Below are 21,451 nucleotides of genomic sequence, written 5' to 3'. Positions count from 1 at the left end.
ACAAAAATATGTAAATTTTCGAAATGATTTGACCTTAAAATTGAAATTATTGGAATGCTTAAAAATGTCGTTTAAATTGACTGTTGGAATACAATTAGATTGACAGTTTGAATACAAAAAGTGATACAACTCTTTTGATTTTTCATACATTAAATAAACACAAAAAATCTAAAATATAAGATTTTTGAATTTCAATAATGTCAGTCACTTTTTATGAGATTTAAAAATCTTTAATAGCTTTTGCGTAAGCTAGGTGTATCACTTTTGTACAGTTATAAAAAAATTAAATTTTGAACTAAACATATTTTAAATTTAAGGATGTAATGTTATGTGGGATAAATCAAAAGAATTGAATTACATTTTTGTGTTAAGTTATGAGTTATGAAGTAATTAAATATTTTTGATAAAATAAAGACAATTTTAAACGTGTTTAGACCATTAACAGATTTTTATTAAAATATAAATAAAGAGTGCGCCGAGTAATTTATATATTTATAAAAATTATATTTATAAAAATATTTTTTTTATAAATATATAACTAAGTGTATAAATAAAAATATAAATAAAAGTAATAATAAAACTCAGTGGCGCGACAGCCTATAGAGGGCAAAGGCAAAGCCTCCTAGAGTAGGGAAGACTACTCTAGGAGGCTTTGGCAAAGGCCTACTGTGCCCATCTCAGTTTTCTTGACCATTGGGCTGTGGGATGCAAGAGTAGATGCTCCGGTTGGGTGGTCAGCCCACTGTTAAATCCCCAGTGTTTAGTTCTCAAGCATGCTTGGCACTCATTTTATTGACCCACTAAAGGAATGAAAGGCTGAGCCAACCCTACCCGGCCCGAGGATTGAACCAAGGATCTGTAGCACAATAGCGTGAAGCGCTACCACTCAGCCACCTGGCGTCAAAAATACTAATAATATTTTTATAAATAAAGCGTTCTTCATAAATCATATTTATATAATCATTGTGTATTTTTGACATAAATGTTTTTCTCATATTCAAATATCGCCAGATGTGTAGCTATTCTTTTTGTTATCGATTAATTTTTGTTTATTTTTGTTTATTTTGTAATTTTATTTACCTTTCTTTCTTTTCTGTCCTTCACAGCACAAAATATTCCATTTGAGTGTCTATTATATTTCCAGTTTTCTGAAGCCCTATCCTAATTTCTATACGCTCTCAAAAGTGTTTCTACATTGTTCCCTAGGAAATATAGCATTCTTTTATTTTAAGAAATTTTAGAGTGATTTCATCAAATTAGATTCAAATATAAACTTTTGGTAAAAGAAGTAAGTAAATAAGAATAATATTTGTACTTTTGTTTAAAACTTTCGCTGATATTTCACTCAGCATATGGATCAAAGCAGTTAGACGGAGACACAGAGATTTCAGTTCAAATCACAGAATTTACTCTCACAAAAATTGATTCAACGTTGAATCATACTACATTATAACTTTTCCTTGTACCATAATACAGAGCTAATTCGCTGCATCCTCGTGAAGGTTACTATTTGAAATTTTTTTAGAATTATTTGATCAAATAAGTTATAAATATAATCTTTTGGTTATGGATGGCGTAAAAAAATAAATAAATAATAGTATTTGTACCTTTGTTTGAAACTTTCGCGGATATTTCACTCAGTATATGGATCAAAACAGCTGGACAGAGACACAGAGATTACAGTTCAAATCACGATATAAACTCTCACAAAAATTACTTCAACGTTGAATTCGCTACATTCATATGAAGGTGCTAAATTAAAACACGTTTCTTTTCAAGTTGAACCCTATTATCATGTAATCAATTTCAATGAATATTAGCTTGTAAGATAAAATGGTTCAATTTGGCACCGTATTGAGGTTGCATCTAATTTTACTGCATTGTGGTACAATGCGTTCCATAATTTTTAACAGTGTATGGCATAGGGAATGGAGTGTAGTGCTTAAAAATTAATTTTTCTGTCAGTTGTCCTTGATGGCTCAGGGGTTAAGACACTAAACTGTCATTCTAAAGAACTGGAGTTCAATCCCCAATGGCGGCTATAAGTACCACCAAGATTCATATAAATAACTGCAAGCTTGAGCCGTTATGGCTCAGGGGAGAAAACACTCTCCTCCCAATAAGGTGACCCGGGTTCGAATCCCAATGAAGTCTGGTTGATTCCGCATCCGGTTCTCACTGAACGGAGTGCTAGCGCGTAAAAATATACTCAGTGGTAGATGGATCATTGGTTAAAGGCCTCTTGCCGATAGGCTAACCGTTGGAGGCCTTGATGGTTTTCCCTTCCATATAACGCAAATGTACTTTAATTCCATTACAAAGTCATTCATGAAGGCAAACTTCACCAATACTTGATCCAGGAGTTATTTTGTCTTCTGGATTGGATTCAAAAATTACAAGTCTAAGGAGTGAGTTGAATATTGGTAGTCGTAAACTCAAAATTGGGTCGACTGTTCAAAGACGGTTATTAAATGAAATAGGTACCAGCTTGTCTGGGAAGTAAATGCACTTTGTGGGCAATGCTGAACATATTATTGTAATCATACCGTTAATCATGAAATTGTGGAGTCGTAATCCAATAGCCCACAACGGGCTGTTACGGGAATACTTTTGATAAGCTGGGACTTTTCAAACAAGGCAGAAATAATGATTTTTCATACAACTGATTCACTCTGCAGTAAATGGCAATATAATATCTTACATATATATTTTATACACCGAGAACTATTTGAAACTTGTATGCAATGTTGATGAGAGCTTTTTGTAACGTAAATGAAAGATTTTGAAGCAGTTGCAGAAAAGTAAACACATGTGCGTTTCAAAAATAAAATTCCATTTAAATTTTTGTGCGTTGCAAATTTTGCAAATGCAATGTATTTTTTAATGTTTCTTAGTTCATTTGTATGGAGTAGAATATTAAAAGTAATACTAGAATATAAGAGAAGGTCAAAAGTATTAGCTCAATTCCTAAGAACCAATATAAGAGTTTCGGGACCATTAATGTCATTTTTGTTCTCAGAATCTATCAGTAATCGATGCTTCATTGTTCAGTTCATCTCAAAATGATGTTTGTTGTGTTATGTGGTTATGCAAACTGAGTTACACCTACTAGTCATTTACTATCTACTAGTGATTACATAACTCCGTTTTGTATTTCTAGAAAAGGAATTTCCTTTATTTATTTTATTTTATGATGCTTATCAATAGAATATAAAACTCTTAATAAACCCCTAAATGCTCTACTGTCAAAAGAATATTTAGATATTTATTCATAAATAAAACAAAATTTTCAATCAGCCCTTAAATGCCTTAATGTCAAAAGAGTATTCAGATATTTATCATAAATAAAATAAGAAGATAATGAGTAGAGTGAGGAACGTTACCCTATTGTAATCCTGATTACGAATTTTGTTTCTATGTTTTGTGTTTCTAGAAAAGGTATTCCATTTAGTTATCCCATTTTATGTTGCTTATAGATAGAATAAAAGACTTTAATCAGCCTTTAAATGCCTTAATGTAAAAATAACATTTAGATATTTATTCGTGAATGAAATAAAACCTTCAATCAGTCCTGAAATACCCTAATGACAAAAGAGTATTTAGATATTTATTCAGAAATAAAACAAAACTTTCAATCAGCCCTTAAATGCCTTAATGTCAAAAGAGTATTCAGATATTTATTATAAATAAAATAAGAAGATAATGTGTAGAGTGAGCAACGTTACCCTATTGTAATCCTGATTACGAATTTCGTTTCTATGTTTTGTATTTCTAGAAAAGATATTTCTTTTAGCTATCCCATTTTATGTTGCTTATAGATAGAAGATAAAACTTTAAATGAGCTCGGAAATGCCCTAATGTCACAAGAGTATTTAAATATTCATTCGTGAATAAAATAAGGAGATAATGCGTCGAGTGAGCGATGTAACCCTATTGTAATCCTGATAACTAATTTTGTTATTAGTTTTGTATTTCTAAAAAGAAAATTTTTAGTTATCCCAAATTTTTTTTCGTTTGCATATGGAATATAAAACTTTTTATTAGCCCTTAATGTCAAAAGAGTATTTAAATATTTATTCATAAATAAAATAAAACTTTCAAACTAAATCTCTTAAAGTCAAAACATTATTTAGATATTTATTCATAAAAATATTTTATAAAAAATTTTAATCAACCCTTAAATGCCCAAATTTCATAAGAGTATTTGGATATTTATTCAAAAATAAAATAAGACTATAGCATGTCGAATGAGCGATGTAACCCTATTGTAATGATTACGAATTTCGATTACAATATTAATCATGATTATGTGTAATCTATTCTACGATTGCAAGCAGTGATCCACAATTAATACAATATAAATATTTATCGATGTATTTCATCGTTTTTAGATCCTAGACTTAAATTATATGGTATTGTTCCTTTTTGAATTTTTAAGTATTCGATTTTCTGTCGAAATATATATTTATTTTGACATAGAAAGAAATTCGAATAGAATAGTATTAAATATGTATCGCAATGACAAATAATCACTTGCTTATAACCTCAGTTACAATGTATTGTAATAGTGATTTGTGATTACATGTGATCCTCAATAATTGTTACCATGGCTACAGAAAGGAGAGATTAAATTTAGGCAACATGTAACCATGCTTTTTTATAATAGTAGATCGTGATTAATCGTGATTACTTGTAATCGTGGAACGTGATTTATTACAATTGCTTTAATCATAGATCATTGTCAATTTTAACAACATTTATAATTTTGCTCATAAAATTTTACGTCACAATTTCAATTATTCTTCTCACATAATTTCTTTAATTATCCAACTTTCATTACGCTTTGATATTGTATACTTTCGCTTTGAAATCGATTGGGTACTCGTGACTTCATGCTTTCTACTTGGTCTAGTTTTCAATATCTTCCTTTTTGGATCTCAAATGAAATAAGTCCTAGTAATTTTAGAGAATAGACTTCGGCCTATCTTCGCGCCGTTAGTGTAGCGTCCCTGTATCTTACTAGATTATGTAATTTACACCTCCAATGTTCAAGAAACCATTTGCTATGGAATAATGTCCGGTTAATATACTGTTGGCAGTTATATTTTTAATTTTTTTTTTTTTTTTTTTTTTTTTTGAATTTTTGGATTTACTTGATTTTTAGAATCACTAAGAAAATTTTGTTCAATTGAGGAGAAGTGCTATCCTGATAAGTTTTGAGTAATAAAACCTATTTGATACTAAAAAACCTTTTTTTTTTTTTTTGCTTAGTACTAAAGTTTATTTTCAATTTTTGATGTAGGATTGATTGCATGTTCTGACATTTCAGGTAAAATTAAACCATAAGTTTTAATAAAAAAAATTCGATTTGTAAATGATAAAGCTTAGCCAGGTAAAATTCAAATCAGATGTATATATAGGCAGACAAAAATAATTAAATCTGATTGTGAAATTTAGCCGATAATTAAAACAAAACCGAACACGAACGATTCAGTTTATAAATTTATTGAACACAATAGCAGTTTAAATATTTTGATAATTAAATTTAACCTGATTTAAAAATTTATATTTTTATTTATATTTAAAGTCTTTTTTTTTGTGGCAGCTCCTCTGTTCAAAATTTGTTAATTTATATTTAGGATTATTAAGAAAAAATTTTATAGTAATTTTGTTAAATTGAGATGTGCTATCCAAATAAGCTCTTGGTAATAAAAATATGCGATACTAAGAAAACTGAATATATATCTTTTTTTGCTTAATTCTAAAAGCTTATTTTCCTTTTTGTATGTTTTGATATTTCCGATAAAATGAAACCAGAAGTTTTAATACAAAATAATACTATGTGTAATTGATCAAATGTTATGAATAAAATTCCTGAGCTTTGTCTGGTAAAATTCAGAAGTATATATTTAGGCAGACATAAATATATAAATCTGATTGTGAAGTTTAGCCTATTTATTGAACACAGTAGCAGTTCAAACATTTTAATAATTAAATTTAAACTGATTTAAAAATGTATATTTTTGTTTATATATAAAGTATTTTTGTGACCGGTTCCTCTGTTCAAAATTTTTTAAGTAATAATATTATATATTTTTCGTGTTTTGCTATTAAATTTAAATTTATAATGAATCATTTTTATTCAAAATCATTTCTCTTTCAGTCGATCATTTTGTGTTTAAGTATTTGTAGTTACTGGTGCTCTGAGTGCTAAAGCTTTGTGAACCTGTGCCGCAGGTCCTAGGTTCCATCATCAGACGGGCAAGGCTGACTCAGTCCTTTATTTCTTAAATGGGCCAATAAATTAAGTACCAAGCATTCTTGGGGATTAAACACTAGGAAATCCGCGTTCGCCTGACCGGACATTTGCTCCTGCACCCCAGAGCTCAAGGTGGGAAAGAAAACTGGGATTGGCCAAGTAGGCCTTGGTCCTCCTTGGGCTGATTTCAGTTTACGTATAAATTCAAAATTGTTGTGCAATTTTTACTTTAACAATTTTTACTTTACTTTAACTAAAGGAGATAGCATAGTAATTAATGTTTTTTCTTCCTCTGGTATCCTTATTCGAGTTCTTCCTAATGCATTTTTGAGCTTGCATAGTACGTAATTAATGTTTTTTTTCCTCTGGTATCTTTATTCGAGTTCTTCCTAATGCATTTTTGAGCTTGCATAGTACTTAATTAATGTTTTTTTTCCTCTGGTATCCTTATTCGAGTTCTTCCTGATGCATTTGTGAACTTGCATAGTACTTAATTAATGTTTTTTTTTCCTCTGGTATCCTTATTCGAGTTCTTCCTGATGCATTTGTGAACTTGCATAGTACTTAATTAATGTTTTTTTCCCTCTGGTATCCTTATTCGAGTTCTTCCTGATGCATTTGTGAACTTGCATAGTACTTAATTAATGTTTTTTTCCCCTCTGGTATCCTTATTCGAGTTCTTCCTGATGCAATTGTGAACTTGCATAGTACTTAAGTAATGTTTTTTTTCCTCTGGTATCCTTATTCGAGTTCTTCCTGATGCATTTGTGAACTTGCATAGTACTTAATTACTGTTTTTTTTTCCTCTGGTATCCTTATTCGAGTTCTTCCGAATGTATTAGTGAACTTACATAGTATGTAATTAATGGATATTACAGAGGCGTCATTATGAATCTAATTCTATTTTATAGTTCATGAGTTCGAACATAAATTTTGATGAATCAACTGAGTTATTCGGCTCACAAAATATTCGTGCTGTGTTCATAATTAATTTTTTATTGAGTCTATATAGATCATTAATGATGATAAAAAAGTAAACTTTTATTATTATAATTGATCTAAATGGGAATTTTTTTTTTCTTTCCATTGATTACAAAATTATTAATTCTTGATTTCAATTGTCTCTTTAGCAGCTCTTTCGAATTAACAGTTAAGTTTTATTTTCTATTATCATTTAAAGAGAAACAATAAAATGGAAGCTTGTAAAAAATAAGGAATTTTTAAAGACTTTTGCTATAATTGTGATAAACTTGACTTAACTCATTTCTTTTACCTTATCATACTTAGTTTACTCTCCATTTTATCATGTCACAAATACAAAAATTTTGAAAATTAGTGCTTATATTACACAATGTTTAAAACTTATTTTTTAAATTATCTATTACTTGCTGTACTCGTACGTTTGAAGAAAAACCTCCAAATCTGATTTCGTTTTGATTTTTTTTTAACTACACAAATGTAGCTTTTGTGGTACGCATTACTTCTTAAAAAATAATTTTTTTCTCGAAATGGAGGGATTAAAAAAAAGTTTAAAAAAACGACTTAAAATAAGTTAGATTTTCGTGGATTACTCAAAACCAATTAATTAAAAAACTTACAAGTAACAGAACCTATATTTATTGTGAACATTGTGTCAAAATTTGAAGTAAATCAGCTGAAAATTGTGCTAACTAGAGATATAATAAATAAAATAAACATAGTTTCGAGTAAATTGCGTTTAGGGTTTTGTGATTTCCTTAGAAGGATTTCCTCGTCCATTTTGTGTGATTATTTAAGTGTTTTGTTTGAATCTAATCATTTTTAACAAGAAATTTCTAACAATGTATGCTCTCCTCCTAATTTCAGAGAAATCAAGATTCATTAATATCTTAAAAGCATAACAAAGTCTTCGTATAAAAATGGCAGAGTCTAAGCAACCACACAACAGCAGTTTAAAATTATAACTGTAACCACCAATTTTGCAATTGTCACAGCAATCTTCAAGCATAAGCTTTAAGAACCTTTCTTTCTTTATTCCTTTCTCAAATTTCTTCAGAGTTACTTATTGATTTTTAATGATTAGTGTTTCTATATAAAAAATCTTATATTAAAATTTTAATTTCTTTAGGTACAAAAACTTGTTAACAATAAAGTACGCTAAAGACTTATTATTTGATCATTTTCAAACTTCGATGTCATTTGAAAGTTTAAAAAAAAAATGTAATAAACATTTTTAAAAATAATTAAACACATATACTTCAATATTTATTAAAAAAATTTCATATATTAAATTATTTTTAATAAATATTTTTTCAGCCATTCATACCATTTTTCCTTCATTCTATGAATACTGAATAAGCATATTTTTAAATTATACAAAAGAAAATGCAATATCTTGCATTATAGAAAATATTTGTATATTTTCTTGTATTTGTATTTGTATATATCTTGTGTTTGTATTTATGTATTTGTAATTATAATTGGTATTTCTCCTCACTCGTATTTTTCAATCACAACAGTCAAATTATTCAAATGAATTTCCTTTTTGTCTATTTCTCGCAATTAGAAACATCTTAAAAAGTAAATAAACATACAGAAATATTACCTTACTATGCAAGTCTAATAAAAATTATCGAAAAATATCTATGGTACTATTAATAAACTAATCTTTTAGTCATTTGTTGGTCGAGTCACGTCTATTTGAGGCTTTCATCACCATTGGTCCACCAACTCTGTTAGTAGATTAGTTAAGAAGGTAAATGTTTACACATCTTTTGAAAAAGAAAAGCTTAGTGGATCTATTTTGAGAGCAGAGATCAGATCAGACGCCACCTTTAATTGAAAGAACAAATTCCATTTTTGTCCAATCTAGTTACTCTGAAAGAAACTAATATGTATTATTTGAGGGCGAAATAAGATTTCCGTATTTGTTTCAACTTCGTTTTGTGATTTAATAAATGGAAACAATTAGTATAATGAATAATTTTGGACAAGAACGTATGATGTCATAATATGCATCATTTACTTCGTAGTTTTTAAAGTTTCTTTTATAAATTTTTTTAATCAATCCTAATCTAATTTCAGTTAAATTCAACCAATTATTTCATTTATATAAGAAGCAAATGTAAACATTTTATTCTCTTTACAATCAATTAAACGGCTAACTTTTTAATTCAATACAAAAGTAAAATTCATTAATTCACTGTCACGACTAAATCGAACATAAAAATCTATTTATAACTCTTTATTCTTTACTTCTCTTACCGCAAAAATGTTTCAGTTACAGGGTTTTATTAATTCTCACTGTCTTTTTTAGGCGATTCAGCTATAGCCAAATCATTTTAAAATTTAATATTAATTATTAATTACGCTGAGTTGACTTTGTTTTTTGCTACTTTATTTCTCGATTAATCACCAATTATGGATCTCTTCCCATGCTCCTAAGAGTCTGTTGGGAACAATTCAATAACTTTTTAATTTAGCTTTTGATTTGGCTGGTCATGGGGAATATATCTCTATGTCCATGGGGGCCTGTCCTTATTGATATTATTATGCAAAATTTATTATTTCGCTTAAATTGGAGGAAAATATACTTTTAATTCTGTATCAAGAGCTTTAAGAAATACAACTACAATAAAAGTTTTTTTATGATCCTGTTTTTATCATCAACTGTCATTTACATGTCATTTCATTTCAAACTTTTGTCATCATAGAAAGAATATTACGTTGTTAACAAATACGAATTTGGTAGGAAATTTAAAGGCATAAAAAGAAAAAAAAGGTTAGAATAGTAACGTTTATTGACTTATAAAACTATCTTTCAGTGGAATATTTTATCTTGTGTTGATGTTCACTTTCAATTTCAACAGACGGAACGTAATTCTGAATCAGCAAAAAGTTGCAAAGGTATAGGGAGGTTTATTTCGAATGCTTGTTAGTGACACCAGTTATTTAGCAATTTAACTACAGGGCAATTCCATATGTGACGGAATGACATTTTGACTTGCATGATGACAATTAATTGAAGTTTCTATGCATCTAATTTCAAATAAACATGATTTTTTCTTATGCATATCATTATTATTGGTATAATGTGATTCATAAACTTAAAAAAAAAAGAATTTTGTATTTTTTTTATTTTTAATTTTATGAACTTTTTACTTGTGTGACGGAATGACATTTTGGCAACCAAGCTTTCGGCATGCCGCTTAGAACTGGTAGTTTCTGTGAATTTTGCAACTATTATTTTCCTGAACTATTTTTTACTTTTAGTATAATGTGTAAGCAATGTAAATTGTGAATTTGGAAAATTAACCTCAGGTTGGCTAGCAGTTATTAAAATCTATTTGCTGTGACGGAATGACCGTGACGGAATGACAAAAAGTTTAGTGGAAGAAAGTCTTCATTTAAAAAAAGTTTTATTAATATGTAAATGATAAACAGTATGTAACAGATAAACAGAATTAATATTTACGTAAGAATCAGTTAAAATTTCAACAATTTGAAAATTAGGTTGTCTCAGAAGAGGTTTTATATCTAACTTGCCAATGTCACATCTTATCTTCGTTCTCAGGAAATTTATGCATAAATCAATTTTTGTCCCATGTTCTTTAAATACTTTAACATCTAAATCGTCTTTGTTTATCAAAGTAATTTGCGCTGCATATAAATGTGCCTTCTTTTTTTTCGCAGTATGGGACAAAGATTAAAGAGCCGACCGCATACTCCTCAATCATATTTTCCATTTCCTCTTCAAAACAGTGGCTTTTCAAATCATACACTTAGTTTTGGTTAAAATTAGAAAGCATTCCAATTTTGATGATTCGCTTCTCAACTACATGAGCATCTAGTGCAGGTCTCTTGTTCCTGGCAATGCTAATGTAGCAAGTGTCTAGCTGAAGTCATTCTTTTTTGCCCTCTCTTAAATAGAATGCTGCCAGATTCAAAAAACTTAAAATTATCAAAAATTAAACAGTAATATGTAGACTTTGGCTATTTTTGAACATATTTTTAAAATTAAAATATGCAATTCATAAAAAAAAAAATTTCACTTAAAAGTTGACACTTTCGCGGAATTGCCCTACACTATTAATTAAATAATAATTAAATAAAATAATTAAATTAATTAATCAAATTAATTTATTAAATCAATTAAAGAGAAAATGACTAAAGGTTAAGCAAAATTTTCTGCAATTCAATAATTTGCCATTATATAACTTTTAAAAATATCCAGGTGATCAAAAAGTATGTGCTACTGCAGCTTAGGGAGACATGCAAAGATATATGAAAAGCAGCTATATTCCCTGTTCTTGATTTAGTGTTTGATATATTTTTGCAAACGAATATTCTATTCCAAGTGTTGCGAATTTTCAAAATCTTTTCGCTATTTAAATAAATCTCAAATATATACCTCAGGCTAAAACTAATTTGAATAAAACACAAAAATGGATAGAATAGAATTTTCTATGTTTCGAAGCTTAGGGGGTTCTTGTAAGTAGAACCGAAATTATAGCTTCAATTCACATTTTGTTTGCTTTATTCTTATGTATCACTACGTATACCATAAAAGAGTCTAATTACTTTTGTCTAATTTGGTCTAATTAAAAATCTAATTACTTAATTTGGATAAAACTATTTTTCTGATTTTTTACATGAATTATATAGATTCAATATAATTTCTGAAAATGTGTTTAGCTAAATTCAAGAGTTTAGTGGAAAAAGGTACAAATAACATTCTAAAATGTTTTTAATGGAAAATGTGTTTTGTAAACAACTTTCTCTTGATGCTTGCATGTAATGAGGTGCAAAATCCCAGGATAACATATGATTCATAACGTCTTTCAGCATTTGGCTGTTAATGGCCACAACTTTCAAAAGATACAAGATTTTTTGAGCATAAAAACTGACTTAAAAACACAGCTGTTTTGAAAGACAAGTATTTTTCATTTAATTTTTATTCTTACCAATTTAAAGTAACGATAGTGAACCTCTTTCACGCCTCTGACGATAATATTTCTTTTTTAATTTTCTATAACTGCTTTCCATAATTATGCTTCATTCTTCACTGTTAGAATTTTCTCTGTGAAAATTTTCATTCTAAAATTACGGTAAAATAACCGGTAGCTGTCTGTCCATCCAATTAACTGTAAAGTTTACGGTAAAGAACATTTTTCTCCTTAACGGTTTTTGAAACCACTTACAACTAGTATGGTTAAAAAAAAAAATTTAAAAAAACATGAATACAAACGCTGGGACTCGTATCCCCGTTCTGTCGTCATGAAATTGACAGATTAGCTCTCTTGTCTATAATACGTACTTAGCTGCAAGGAACTAACAAGGGAAACTAGGGAAGTGTGACTCGCCAATTTTTAAATAAATTAGTGGGATGTATGCCTTATGAGGAATAATTTTAGGGGGCAACATTCGTTTCGGCCCATAGAAGCTCCTGTGAGAGATAAAAAATAATTCAATATATAGAAAAATCGGTATTTTATTACTTCAATGCAGACTATTAGTTATTGTAATTGTCTCATATTCCAATTAATTTGCAATTAATTGGATTATTAATTAATTTTTTAATTAATAAATTAATTAACATTCGTTTCGGCCCATAGAAGGTCCTGTGAGAGATAAAAAATAATTCAATATATAGAAAAATCGGTATTTTATCACTTCAATGCAGACTATTAGTTATTGTAATTGTCTCCTAATCCAATTAATTTGTAATTAATTGGATAATTAATTAATTTGCTAATTGATAAATTAATCAGAAAATTAATTAATTATTAATAAATTGTTAATTAATTATTATTTAATTGTTAATTAATTGATTTGCAATTACATACTCCAATTAATTTGGAAAGTTTTTCGTAAAAAAAATTTAAAAAATTTGATGTAAATTTTTTTTTAAAATTAACCTAACAGGTTTTTCTGAAAAACTACAGATATATAAAATTTTCGAAATCAATTTTGACAATAAATATGCATTATATAGTACGTGAATGTACCACAAAATTAATTGGAGTATGAGACAATTACAATAACTAATAGTCTGCATCAAAGTAATAAAATACCGATTTTTCTATATATTGAATTATTTTTTATCTCTCACAGAACTTTCTATGGGCCGAAACGAATGTTTCCCCCCAAAATTATTCCTCATAAGGCATACATCCCACTAGTTTATTTTAAAATTGGCGAGTCACACTTCCCTAGTTTCCCTTGTAAGTGACTTCATTAGATCGGCCTAGTTGGAGCAATAAAATTCAGGTTGTTTTACCATATTGGATTAAAGCAATTATTAAACGATCTTTCTCACAGTTAACAGTTTGAATATCATCTAATTTATGGTTATTTAATTGATTTATTTGAATATGGTAAAATAATATTAAAATAAATTTTCATTTAACCATTTTTTCCGAGAAATTTCTAACAGTGTTAGCGAGATAGTGTTTCATACATTAATTAAACATAAAACAGTACATTTCAAACAAAAAAACGTACTTTTTTTAAGACCCTTTACATAAAAAAAAAACTTTCTTCTCGTTTGAATTATAATAATTCCAAAAGGTGAATTTCAAACAGAATGTTTCTAACATTTATTTAGAAATTTGTAATTTTCAATTGCTTCAGATTTCCGTGATTATTTTCCGAAGAAAAAACTATTAAAGATTTTCATTAGCTGTTTTTTACCGTTAAGTTCAAAAAGAAGTGGATGCACTTGCTAAAAATTAACTGAACACTTTCGTTTTAAATTCTACAAAACAGAAAATTCAGTTTGATTCATATGTATGCATCATTATTCAGTATTGAGAACAGGATTAAATTGCTTACAAAATCATTTTCTTTCTGCTTGCAGATCTAAAATTGGGAAATAACTTCTTCATATGATTCCAAAGAAGATGTGTAACACGACAGTTACTTCTGGCAAAACACTTCTTTGCAAAATATCTACCATTGTTTCGAGAAACAGATTGCAAAATGAAGTGCAGTGAAAGCATTTATTCCATTATTACTTTGAAATAAAGATATAAACCGATTTAACGTGAGACATTTTTTTAGGCATCAAGATTTTCAGGCAATATTTCTGAGTGGAATGAAATTTTTAGAACTGGAATTTTTTTTCCTAAATGTTATTATTGCAGCAATTTAACTACACACTGATTCGGTCTATTTTATAAGTAATTCAATAATATAATTAATTTTTAAAATTTTAAGTTCAACTATTTGGACATAATTATATAGCTATTAGTGAAAGTTAAGAAGTTGAGTGTTAAAAATCAATTCTTGAGTGTTGAAAATCATCATATAAAAAAGCAGTGAGGGCTGAAAGACGGAAATAAAACAATGGAATAAAATAAAAAAGGAAACTTATATGCAAAATTTTCCAGTTTTTAAACTGAAAAAAAACATTCAGATTAAGGATTTTTATTCAACTTTTGTAGACTATACAACATTTACAGTTTTATTAGAAAATGAGCTTGAAATTGGTTATGACAATTGAACATCTTGAACATTTTTTACTGAGACTTTTCATAATGAGACGTACACGGAGAAATGTACACGGAGAAAAAAATTCTGAGAAAATTCCCGTTCTGCATGGTAAAAACATAGAAAAAAAAACATAATTCTGATAAAACCAAAATATACGATATTTAAATCTTTTACATGGTTACGATTACCGTTCAAACGGTAACGGTTCACCGGAAATTCTGGTCTTCAAAATTATTGTTCTTATTTCCTCACATTTAGAAAAATATAAAACTGAAAAGTAAATTAATCAGAATAAATGTTTTTTTTTTTGTCATACTCTAAAGTATTAGGATAAAATTCCTAAATTTTTCCTCATTTATCTAAGTTTGACACATATTATAAAACAATATTTTATTAGTAATTTTACCAAATTCATTACCACAGCGCTTCGGTAAAAATTACCATGTTTTTTAGTTCCCATAGAGCCAGAAACACGGTAAATTTTATTATATTCAGGTAGTTTTGAACATGCTTTTTTTGCCAGTGTAGTAAATAATTCTAAATTTTCAATTATTTTTTTAATGCATTTTTGGTCAGATATAGAAGATTATCCTAAAAATTAAAGCTTTATTTTTTTCATAACTTTCTTGAATATCATTACACATCAAAACAAAATTTCCAATAAATGATCCAATATATCATAGAAAGATCTGTTTGAAATTTCATAAATATTTACTCTATCCCCAAGAAGAGCTATATCATATTAGTTGCAACATCATTAAATAGTTTTTAAAAAATAAGGATCGTGAATTTAATTTATCAATTTATTTTTGACTAAAATATATTTTTAAGATATTAAATCACTTCAAACTTTTGCCTCTCTTTACATAAAGGTGCATATTATTTCATTTTTATTTCATTAACAAACATAAATTAACAGATTATCTTCAACAAAATGACATTCAACTGCATATTCTCGTCATTTTTTAATCCAACTCTGAAGACAAGGGAACTTTAAAGTTGAATATTATGACAAGCATTTTTCGTGGATAAAGTTTTGACCTCAATAGTCTTGGATAATAAACTACTGAAATAAGGTTATTCATAAATTAAATTTATTTAAACTAATCAGTAGTTAATTAACAATTACAACCGAATCACTTTATCTTTAAAGAGTATGTCAATCTAAAATTTCTCACAAACTTTTTTGGATATATTTAATTATTTTTTTTAATTAAGCTAGAAAGAAATTTGTAAAAGTTTGTGAATTTTTAGGTTAATTTAATCTTATAGACGATTATAAAAATAAACAAAAGCCTTCTTCATTAGGCCTTTATTTTCTTAAAGTCTTAAACTAAACTAACTTAATAAACTGAAAATTGTATAGGTAGTATTTAGAAAAATCAATGAATCATTAATCAATTTTAAATACAACTTTTTTGATGGTTTGATAATGATTGGCCAATGACTGAGTAGAAGTGTGCAGATAATTCCACACTTTTACTTTTCTCATTGAGTGATAATTCCATTTAAAATAATCTACTTACAACTCGATTACTTATTTTTTTTTTAATTTTGAAGAAAATAGCTACATAAAAATATTGATGCATTTAGAAAAAATAGCTACATAAAACATAATTTGCATATATTAAACTTACTGAAACTTCTCCTTTCTTTTGCAGCGATTCCCAAAGTTACATCTAGAGCTGCCTTTCATCAACATCATATTTCAAGCGGAATTATTCAATTAATTATAGAAGGTAACAAAATTCTATTAATTTTATTAATTTATTATTATTTATTTATTATATTATGCATTTGAATGCATTGTCCTCATTGCCGACTTTTTACGATGCAATCTTATAAAAAGATATAGCTTTGAAAATAACTATAAAGATGCAAAATAGTAAATTTCCCTAATTTAAGTAATTTTTCATTTTCTCTTAATTTAAAAAAAAATACTACATAATGTGTGGTATAATATGTATATAGCATTCAGTTATACATATATATATATATATATATATATATATATATATATATATATATATATATATATATATATATATATATATATTCAATTTAAAACAAACAATAGCATTCATTCAAAGTTCCATTCCGTTTGATTTTTTGTCTATCTAATCTATTGATGAAATCTTGAAATCTTGAGTTCATGAATTTGAATATCGTTGCAAAAGATTAATGGAGATATTCTTGTATGAAATGTGGCCATTCATAATTATCGCTGTCTATTATTTTTAATAGTCTGATTAATTAAAGGAAGTGAATGCCATTTTCAGGTTAAACATAAATTGATGTCTTTTTAAGGTTAAATTTCTGACCGGTTTACACTCACCAGGTATACCCTATACACTGATGCTTTTTTTTATTTTTTTATTTTATTTTTTTTTTTTTTAAGGTTGCGTGACATCGCCCCAGTATATATTTTTCAGGAAAACCCAATACTAATGTGCTGTTGTTGTTGCTTTTTTTTTTAAAGTTAAGTGCCTTAAAAAATTAATATGTAAAAAGAGTAAAAAAATTAAAAAAGAATAAAAAAGATTAAAAAAGATTAAAAAAAGATTAAAAAAGAACAAAAAACATTAAAAAAGAATAAAAAACATTAAGAAAGAATAAAAACTTTCCAGCACAAAGTATTCGCACAACAAATGAACAACGCATACAAAGTGCGCACATCTGCATTCAAAGTAACAAACAACTGATATTGTCTAGCTGTTTGCGCAGTAAATTCCTGATATGCATGCGTTTTGGAAATATCTTGCCAAATAATTCGAAAATTAATACATTGACCAAACTTATTGTTAATTATTAATAATAACGGATAAATGTAATAAATTCTGATAGATTATTCAGTTTACTCGAATTAATTGGTTATTATCAATAATAACCGACGATAATTTATATTAACCAATTAATTACATTGACCGTAATATCTATACAATATTATTTCATCTTTTCACTAAAACAGTTAAAGGATTTAATCAAATCACTTACTTTCTTTAAGGAAATCTCCCCAAAGGAAAGTTATTTTAACTTCTTCCATGAATTGATCTTCTACCTCAGAGATTTGATTCGATTTTCGTTTTTATAATCTCCCTGCGACATACACTAAATTAAATTGTATACAATAATTATTAAGGCAATATTCGTTAAACAAATACGACAGATACTTAAATTAATGGAACAACTAATTATTTCGATATTCTGGGAATGAAAATTCGATAAGAGATAAGCAGTAGTGGGCAGTATATTTTGCGTACCCATTTTCGAACAAAAAAGAAATATTTCAATGTCTGTCAATGGATTTGACAAATCGCAAAGATTGACCCAGAAAATCAATCCTAGGGACGTACATGAGTATGTACATTTTTTGGAACATACTTAACTATAATTAAATTATTTTTATAAAGCTTAATTTAAAGATCAAAATCATGCTATTCCGGGTATTTTTCCATGTCAGTTTTATTTTTAATTATTGTGTACTTTTTATTTCGCACTATATCACAACGCTGTAACACAAAATTGTATCCCCATGCAAAATCACACGAAATTTTGATTACTGTGTTGAGAACTTATTTCACTGCGCTGCATGAAAAAAAAAAGTCCTAAAACCAATCCTTTTGATTTTTGTGTAAAATATCTTCCTGAAATAGAATACCACCCCCGTTTTCGCCCACCCACCAGTATTTTCTAAGAACATCCAACCGTCTATGTTTATCACTCTTCAATAAATTCATGTTCATTAATTTGATTTGAAGGGGGGGGGATAATTTCTAAAGTTAAACACTATGTGAAGGTCAAGCGAGTCAAAAAGTTCTAAAACGTGAACAGTTGTAGCAAGGTAATAGATTTAGGTGGTATTTTCTTTCTTAAACTGTAAAAGAAGAAGAAAAATCATTAAAGGAAAGATCGTAAGGGGGATTTTTATGCAATTCTTTAATTGATTACACACTAACGCTCCCCCTCACACGGCTTTAGTGAAAATTGTTACTAAGAGCTTGTATTATTTGGGGGTGTTTGGTGAAAGTTTGAATGTTTAGAAAATAGATTAAAAAATTGTGAAAAATTGACTCGGGGAGATCCGAAAGCTCTAGCGAAAAAGTTACGAAAATTAACTGAAAGCATCTCTCTCTCTTAATTTGGATAAAACTAATTTTCTTACTTTTATATATATATATATATATATATATATATATATATATATATATATATATATATATATATATATATATATATATATATATATATATATATATATATATATATATATATATATATATATATATATGTATATATATATATATATATATATATATATATATATATATATATATATATATATATATATATATATATATATATATATATATATATATATATATATATATATATATATATATATATATATATATATATATATTTAGATTCAATATAATTCCTGAAAACATGTTTAGCTGCATTCGAAAGTTTACTGAGAAAAGGTACAAAACAATATTCTAAAATGTTTTTAATAGGAAAATTTGTCTTTCACTTTATGAGTGCATACAATGGCGTGCAAAAGTCTCCGACAAGCATATCATTCATAAAGTCTTCTCGTATTTGGCTGTTAAAGCGCACAAATTTCAAAAGATGCATAATTCCTTGCCCATAAAAACTGAGTTAAAAACGTATAGCTGTTCTGAAACATGAACGTTTTAGGCCTCCCTCTCCCGATTTTAGATAAACTTGGCTAAAGATAGAGCATTCGCCTTCCAATGCAGCGAACCGGGTTCGAATCCCAGTCGATACGAATTCCGCATCCGGTTTGCACCGACCACAGTGCTGACGTGAAATATCCTCAGTGGTAGACGGATCATGGGTGAAAGTTCCCTTGTCGTCAGGCCGACCGTGGGAGGTTTTCGTGGTCTTCCTTTCCATGTAATGTAAATGCGGGTTAGTTCCATCAGAAAGCCCTCCACGAAAGCAAATTTCTCCCAATACTCGAGCCAGGAGTTCCCTTATCTTCTGGATTGGATTCAAATTTAGAAGGCTACGGAGTTGAAGATTAGTAGTTGTAAACCCATGAAATTGGGTTGGCTGTTCAACGACGGTCATAAAAATGAAAAACTTTTGTATAAATATTTTTGTTATTACAGGGAGTTTGGAAAGAAAAATAAAAGCCGTAACTTGCATTTGAGTAAGTAGCAAATCAACTAAAAAATTTTGGAGAAATAAAAACATTTTTTATTACAATTTAAGGGAAAAATATCCCTAAAAACTCTCTGCTTGCTACATCTGTTCGGTTTTCTAACTTCTCACCTCTTTAGCTCCTTACCTTTCACCTCTTTAACTAAGAAATTTACGATATGAATAACCCCTTTTCCTTTCGCCAAATCAAATAGAGCGTTCGCCCTCCCACGCTTGGATTCGAACGGGGTTCGAATCCCAGCAATGGCTGATCGATACGAATTCCGTACGTGGCTCGCACCGGCCAGAGTGCTGACATAAAATATCCTCGGTGGTTAACGAATCATGGGTTAGAGTCCCCTTGCCGTGCCTAACCAAGGAAAAGTTTCGTGGTTTTCCCCTCCATGTAACGCAAATGTGGGTTAGTCCCATAAAAGTCCTCCACGAAGGCAGATTTCTTGCACTACTTGATCCTGGAGTTCCCTTGTCTTCCGGATTGGGTTCATACTTACAAAGTTACGAAGTTGAGCATTTGGTAACCGTAAACTCAAAACGGTTATAAAATAAAATAAGGGTTTAACGACGGTTTTAAAATAAAATAAGGGGGGTTCCCAAATACCATTGGATGATGCAGAGAAAAAGGAATGATATTTCGATTCAAAAGGTCATTTTACGTTAGAATCAACAGAAATGGAAACGAGGCTCGAGAAAAAATTTTCTTTTCTTTTTGCAGCGCAGTTTTATTAAATACAGCAGATTTCAGACGAGGCATTAATCCTTGATTCATAAGGGTCTAATACCTATAGGGAGCCCTTGTATGTTAGGAAGAGCAATTTCTCTTATTCAATCTTTTGATTATATAACTGAACTCTAATTGGTAATACCGGAGGAATGAATCCTAGATCAATGAGAATACTTTTTAATTAAAATGTGTCCCTTGAAAGCAATTATAAGGTTATCGAAATTTCACATAAGAGTTTCATATACATAGATGAAAAAGCACAAAAATAACATTACAAAGAATTATTTTTTTATTTTTTAAAAACAGTTATAGATATAGCGAAGGTAAACTGAATTAATTATAGCTTATTTTCCCTTTTTAAACCTTTTGTTAAGAAATGATTAGTTAGGTAAGTTGTAGAATACCAACAATAATAATGTATTTTAGCGTGAATGTATTTTAGCAATGAAATGCGTATTTTTTTATGAAAAGTATTCCTTGCTGATTGATTGGGTAAATAGTTTATCAGTTACTATTATCATTAGTTTCATTAACTATTATCACTATCTAAGGATTCATAACAGCAGCAATTGTTTTGGATTTATTTTCTTATCTTTATACTTTTATTCTTTTAGAATGTTTATACTGGCTTTTTAATCGTTTTCAATGCTTTTGAATTCATATTATTTTAAATACGTGGCATCAGAGTTTGCTTTTTCTTTAACTCCCCTTTTTTTACCTTTAAAATATATTATTTTAAAAACTTTTTTAAGTATCTGGTCACTAACTTCAAAAGAGAAAAATTTCAAAGTTTTGTATCTAAATGATTTTGA

At 28.3% G+C, this 21,451-nt stretch overlaps 1 protein-coding gene across 1 annotated transcript in view; it reads left to right on the top strand.

The window, feature by feature from the left end:
- Positions 1-21,451, top strand: part of LOC107440087 (uncharacterized) — a 77,743-nt gene that overhangs the window by 43,803 nt on the left and 12,489 nt on the right. Inside the window, exon 2 of the mRNA XM_071187323.2 lies at positions 16,393-16,470. Within this exon, the coding sequence (XP_071043424.1) occupies positions 16,393-16,470 (78 nt within the window). The remainder of the gene's footprint in view (positions 1-16,392; positions 16,471-21,451) is intronic.

This window comes from Parasteatoda tepidariorum, chromosome 11 (genome assembly GCF_982258835.1).
Source record: "Parasteatoda tepidariorum strain Cologne lab strain chromosome 11, Ptep-v5.0, whole genome shotgun sequence".
Taxonomy (NCBI): domain Eukaryota; kingdom Metazoa; phylum Arthropoda; class Arachnida; order Araneae; family Theridiidae; genus Parasteatoda; species Parasteatoda tepidariorum.
The sequence above is the reverse complement of the archived record's forward strand: the minus strand, read 5'-3'. Positions and strand labels throughout refer to the sequence as shown.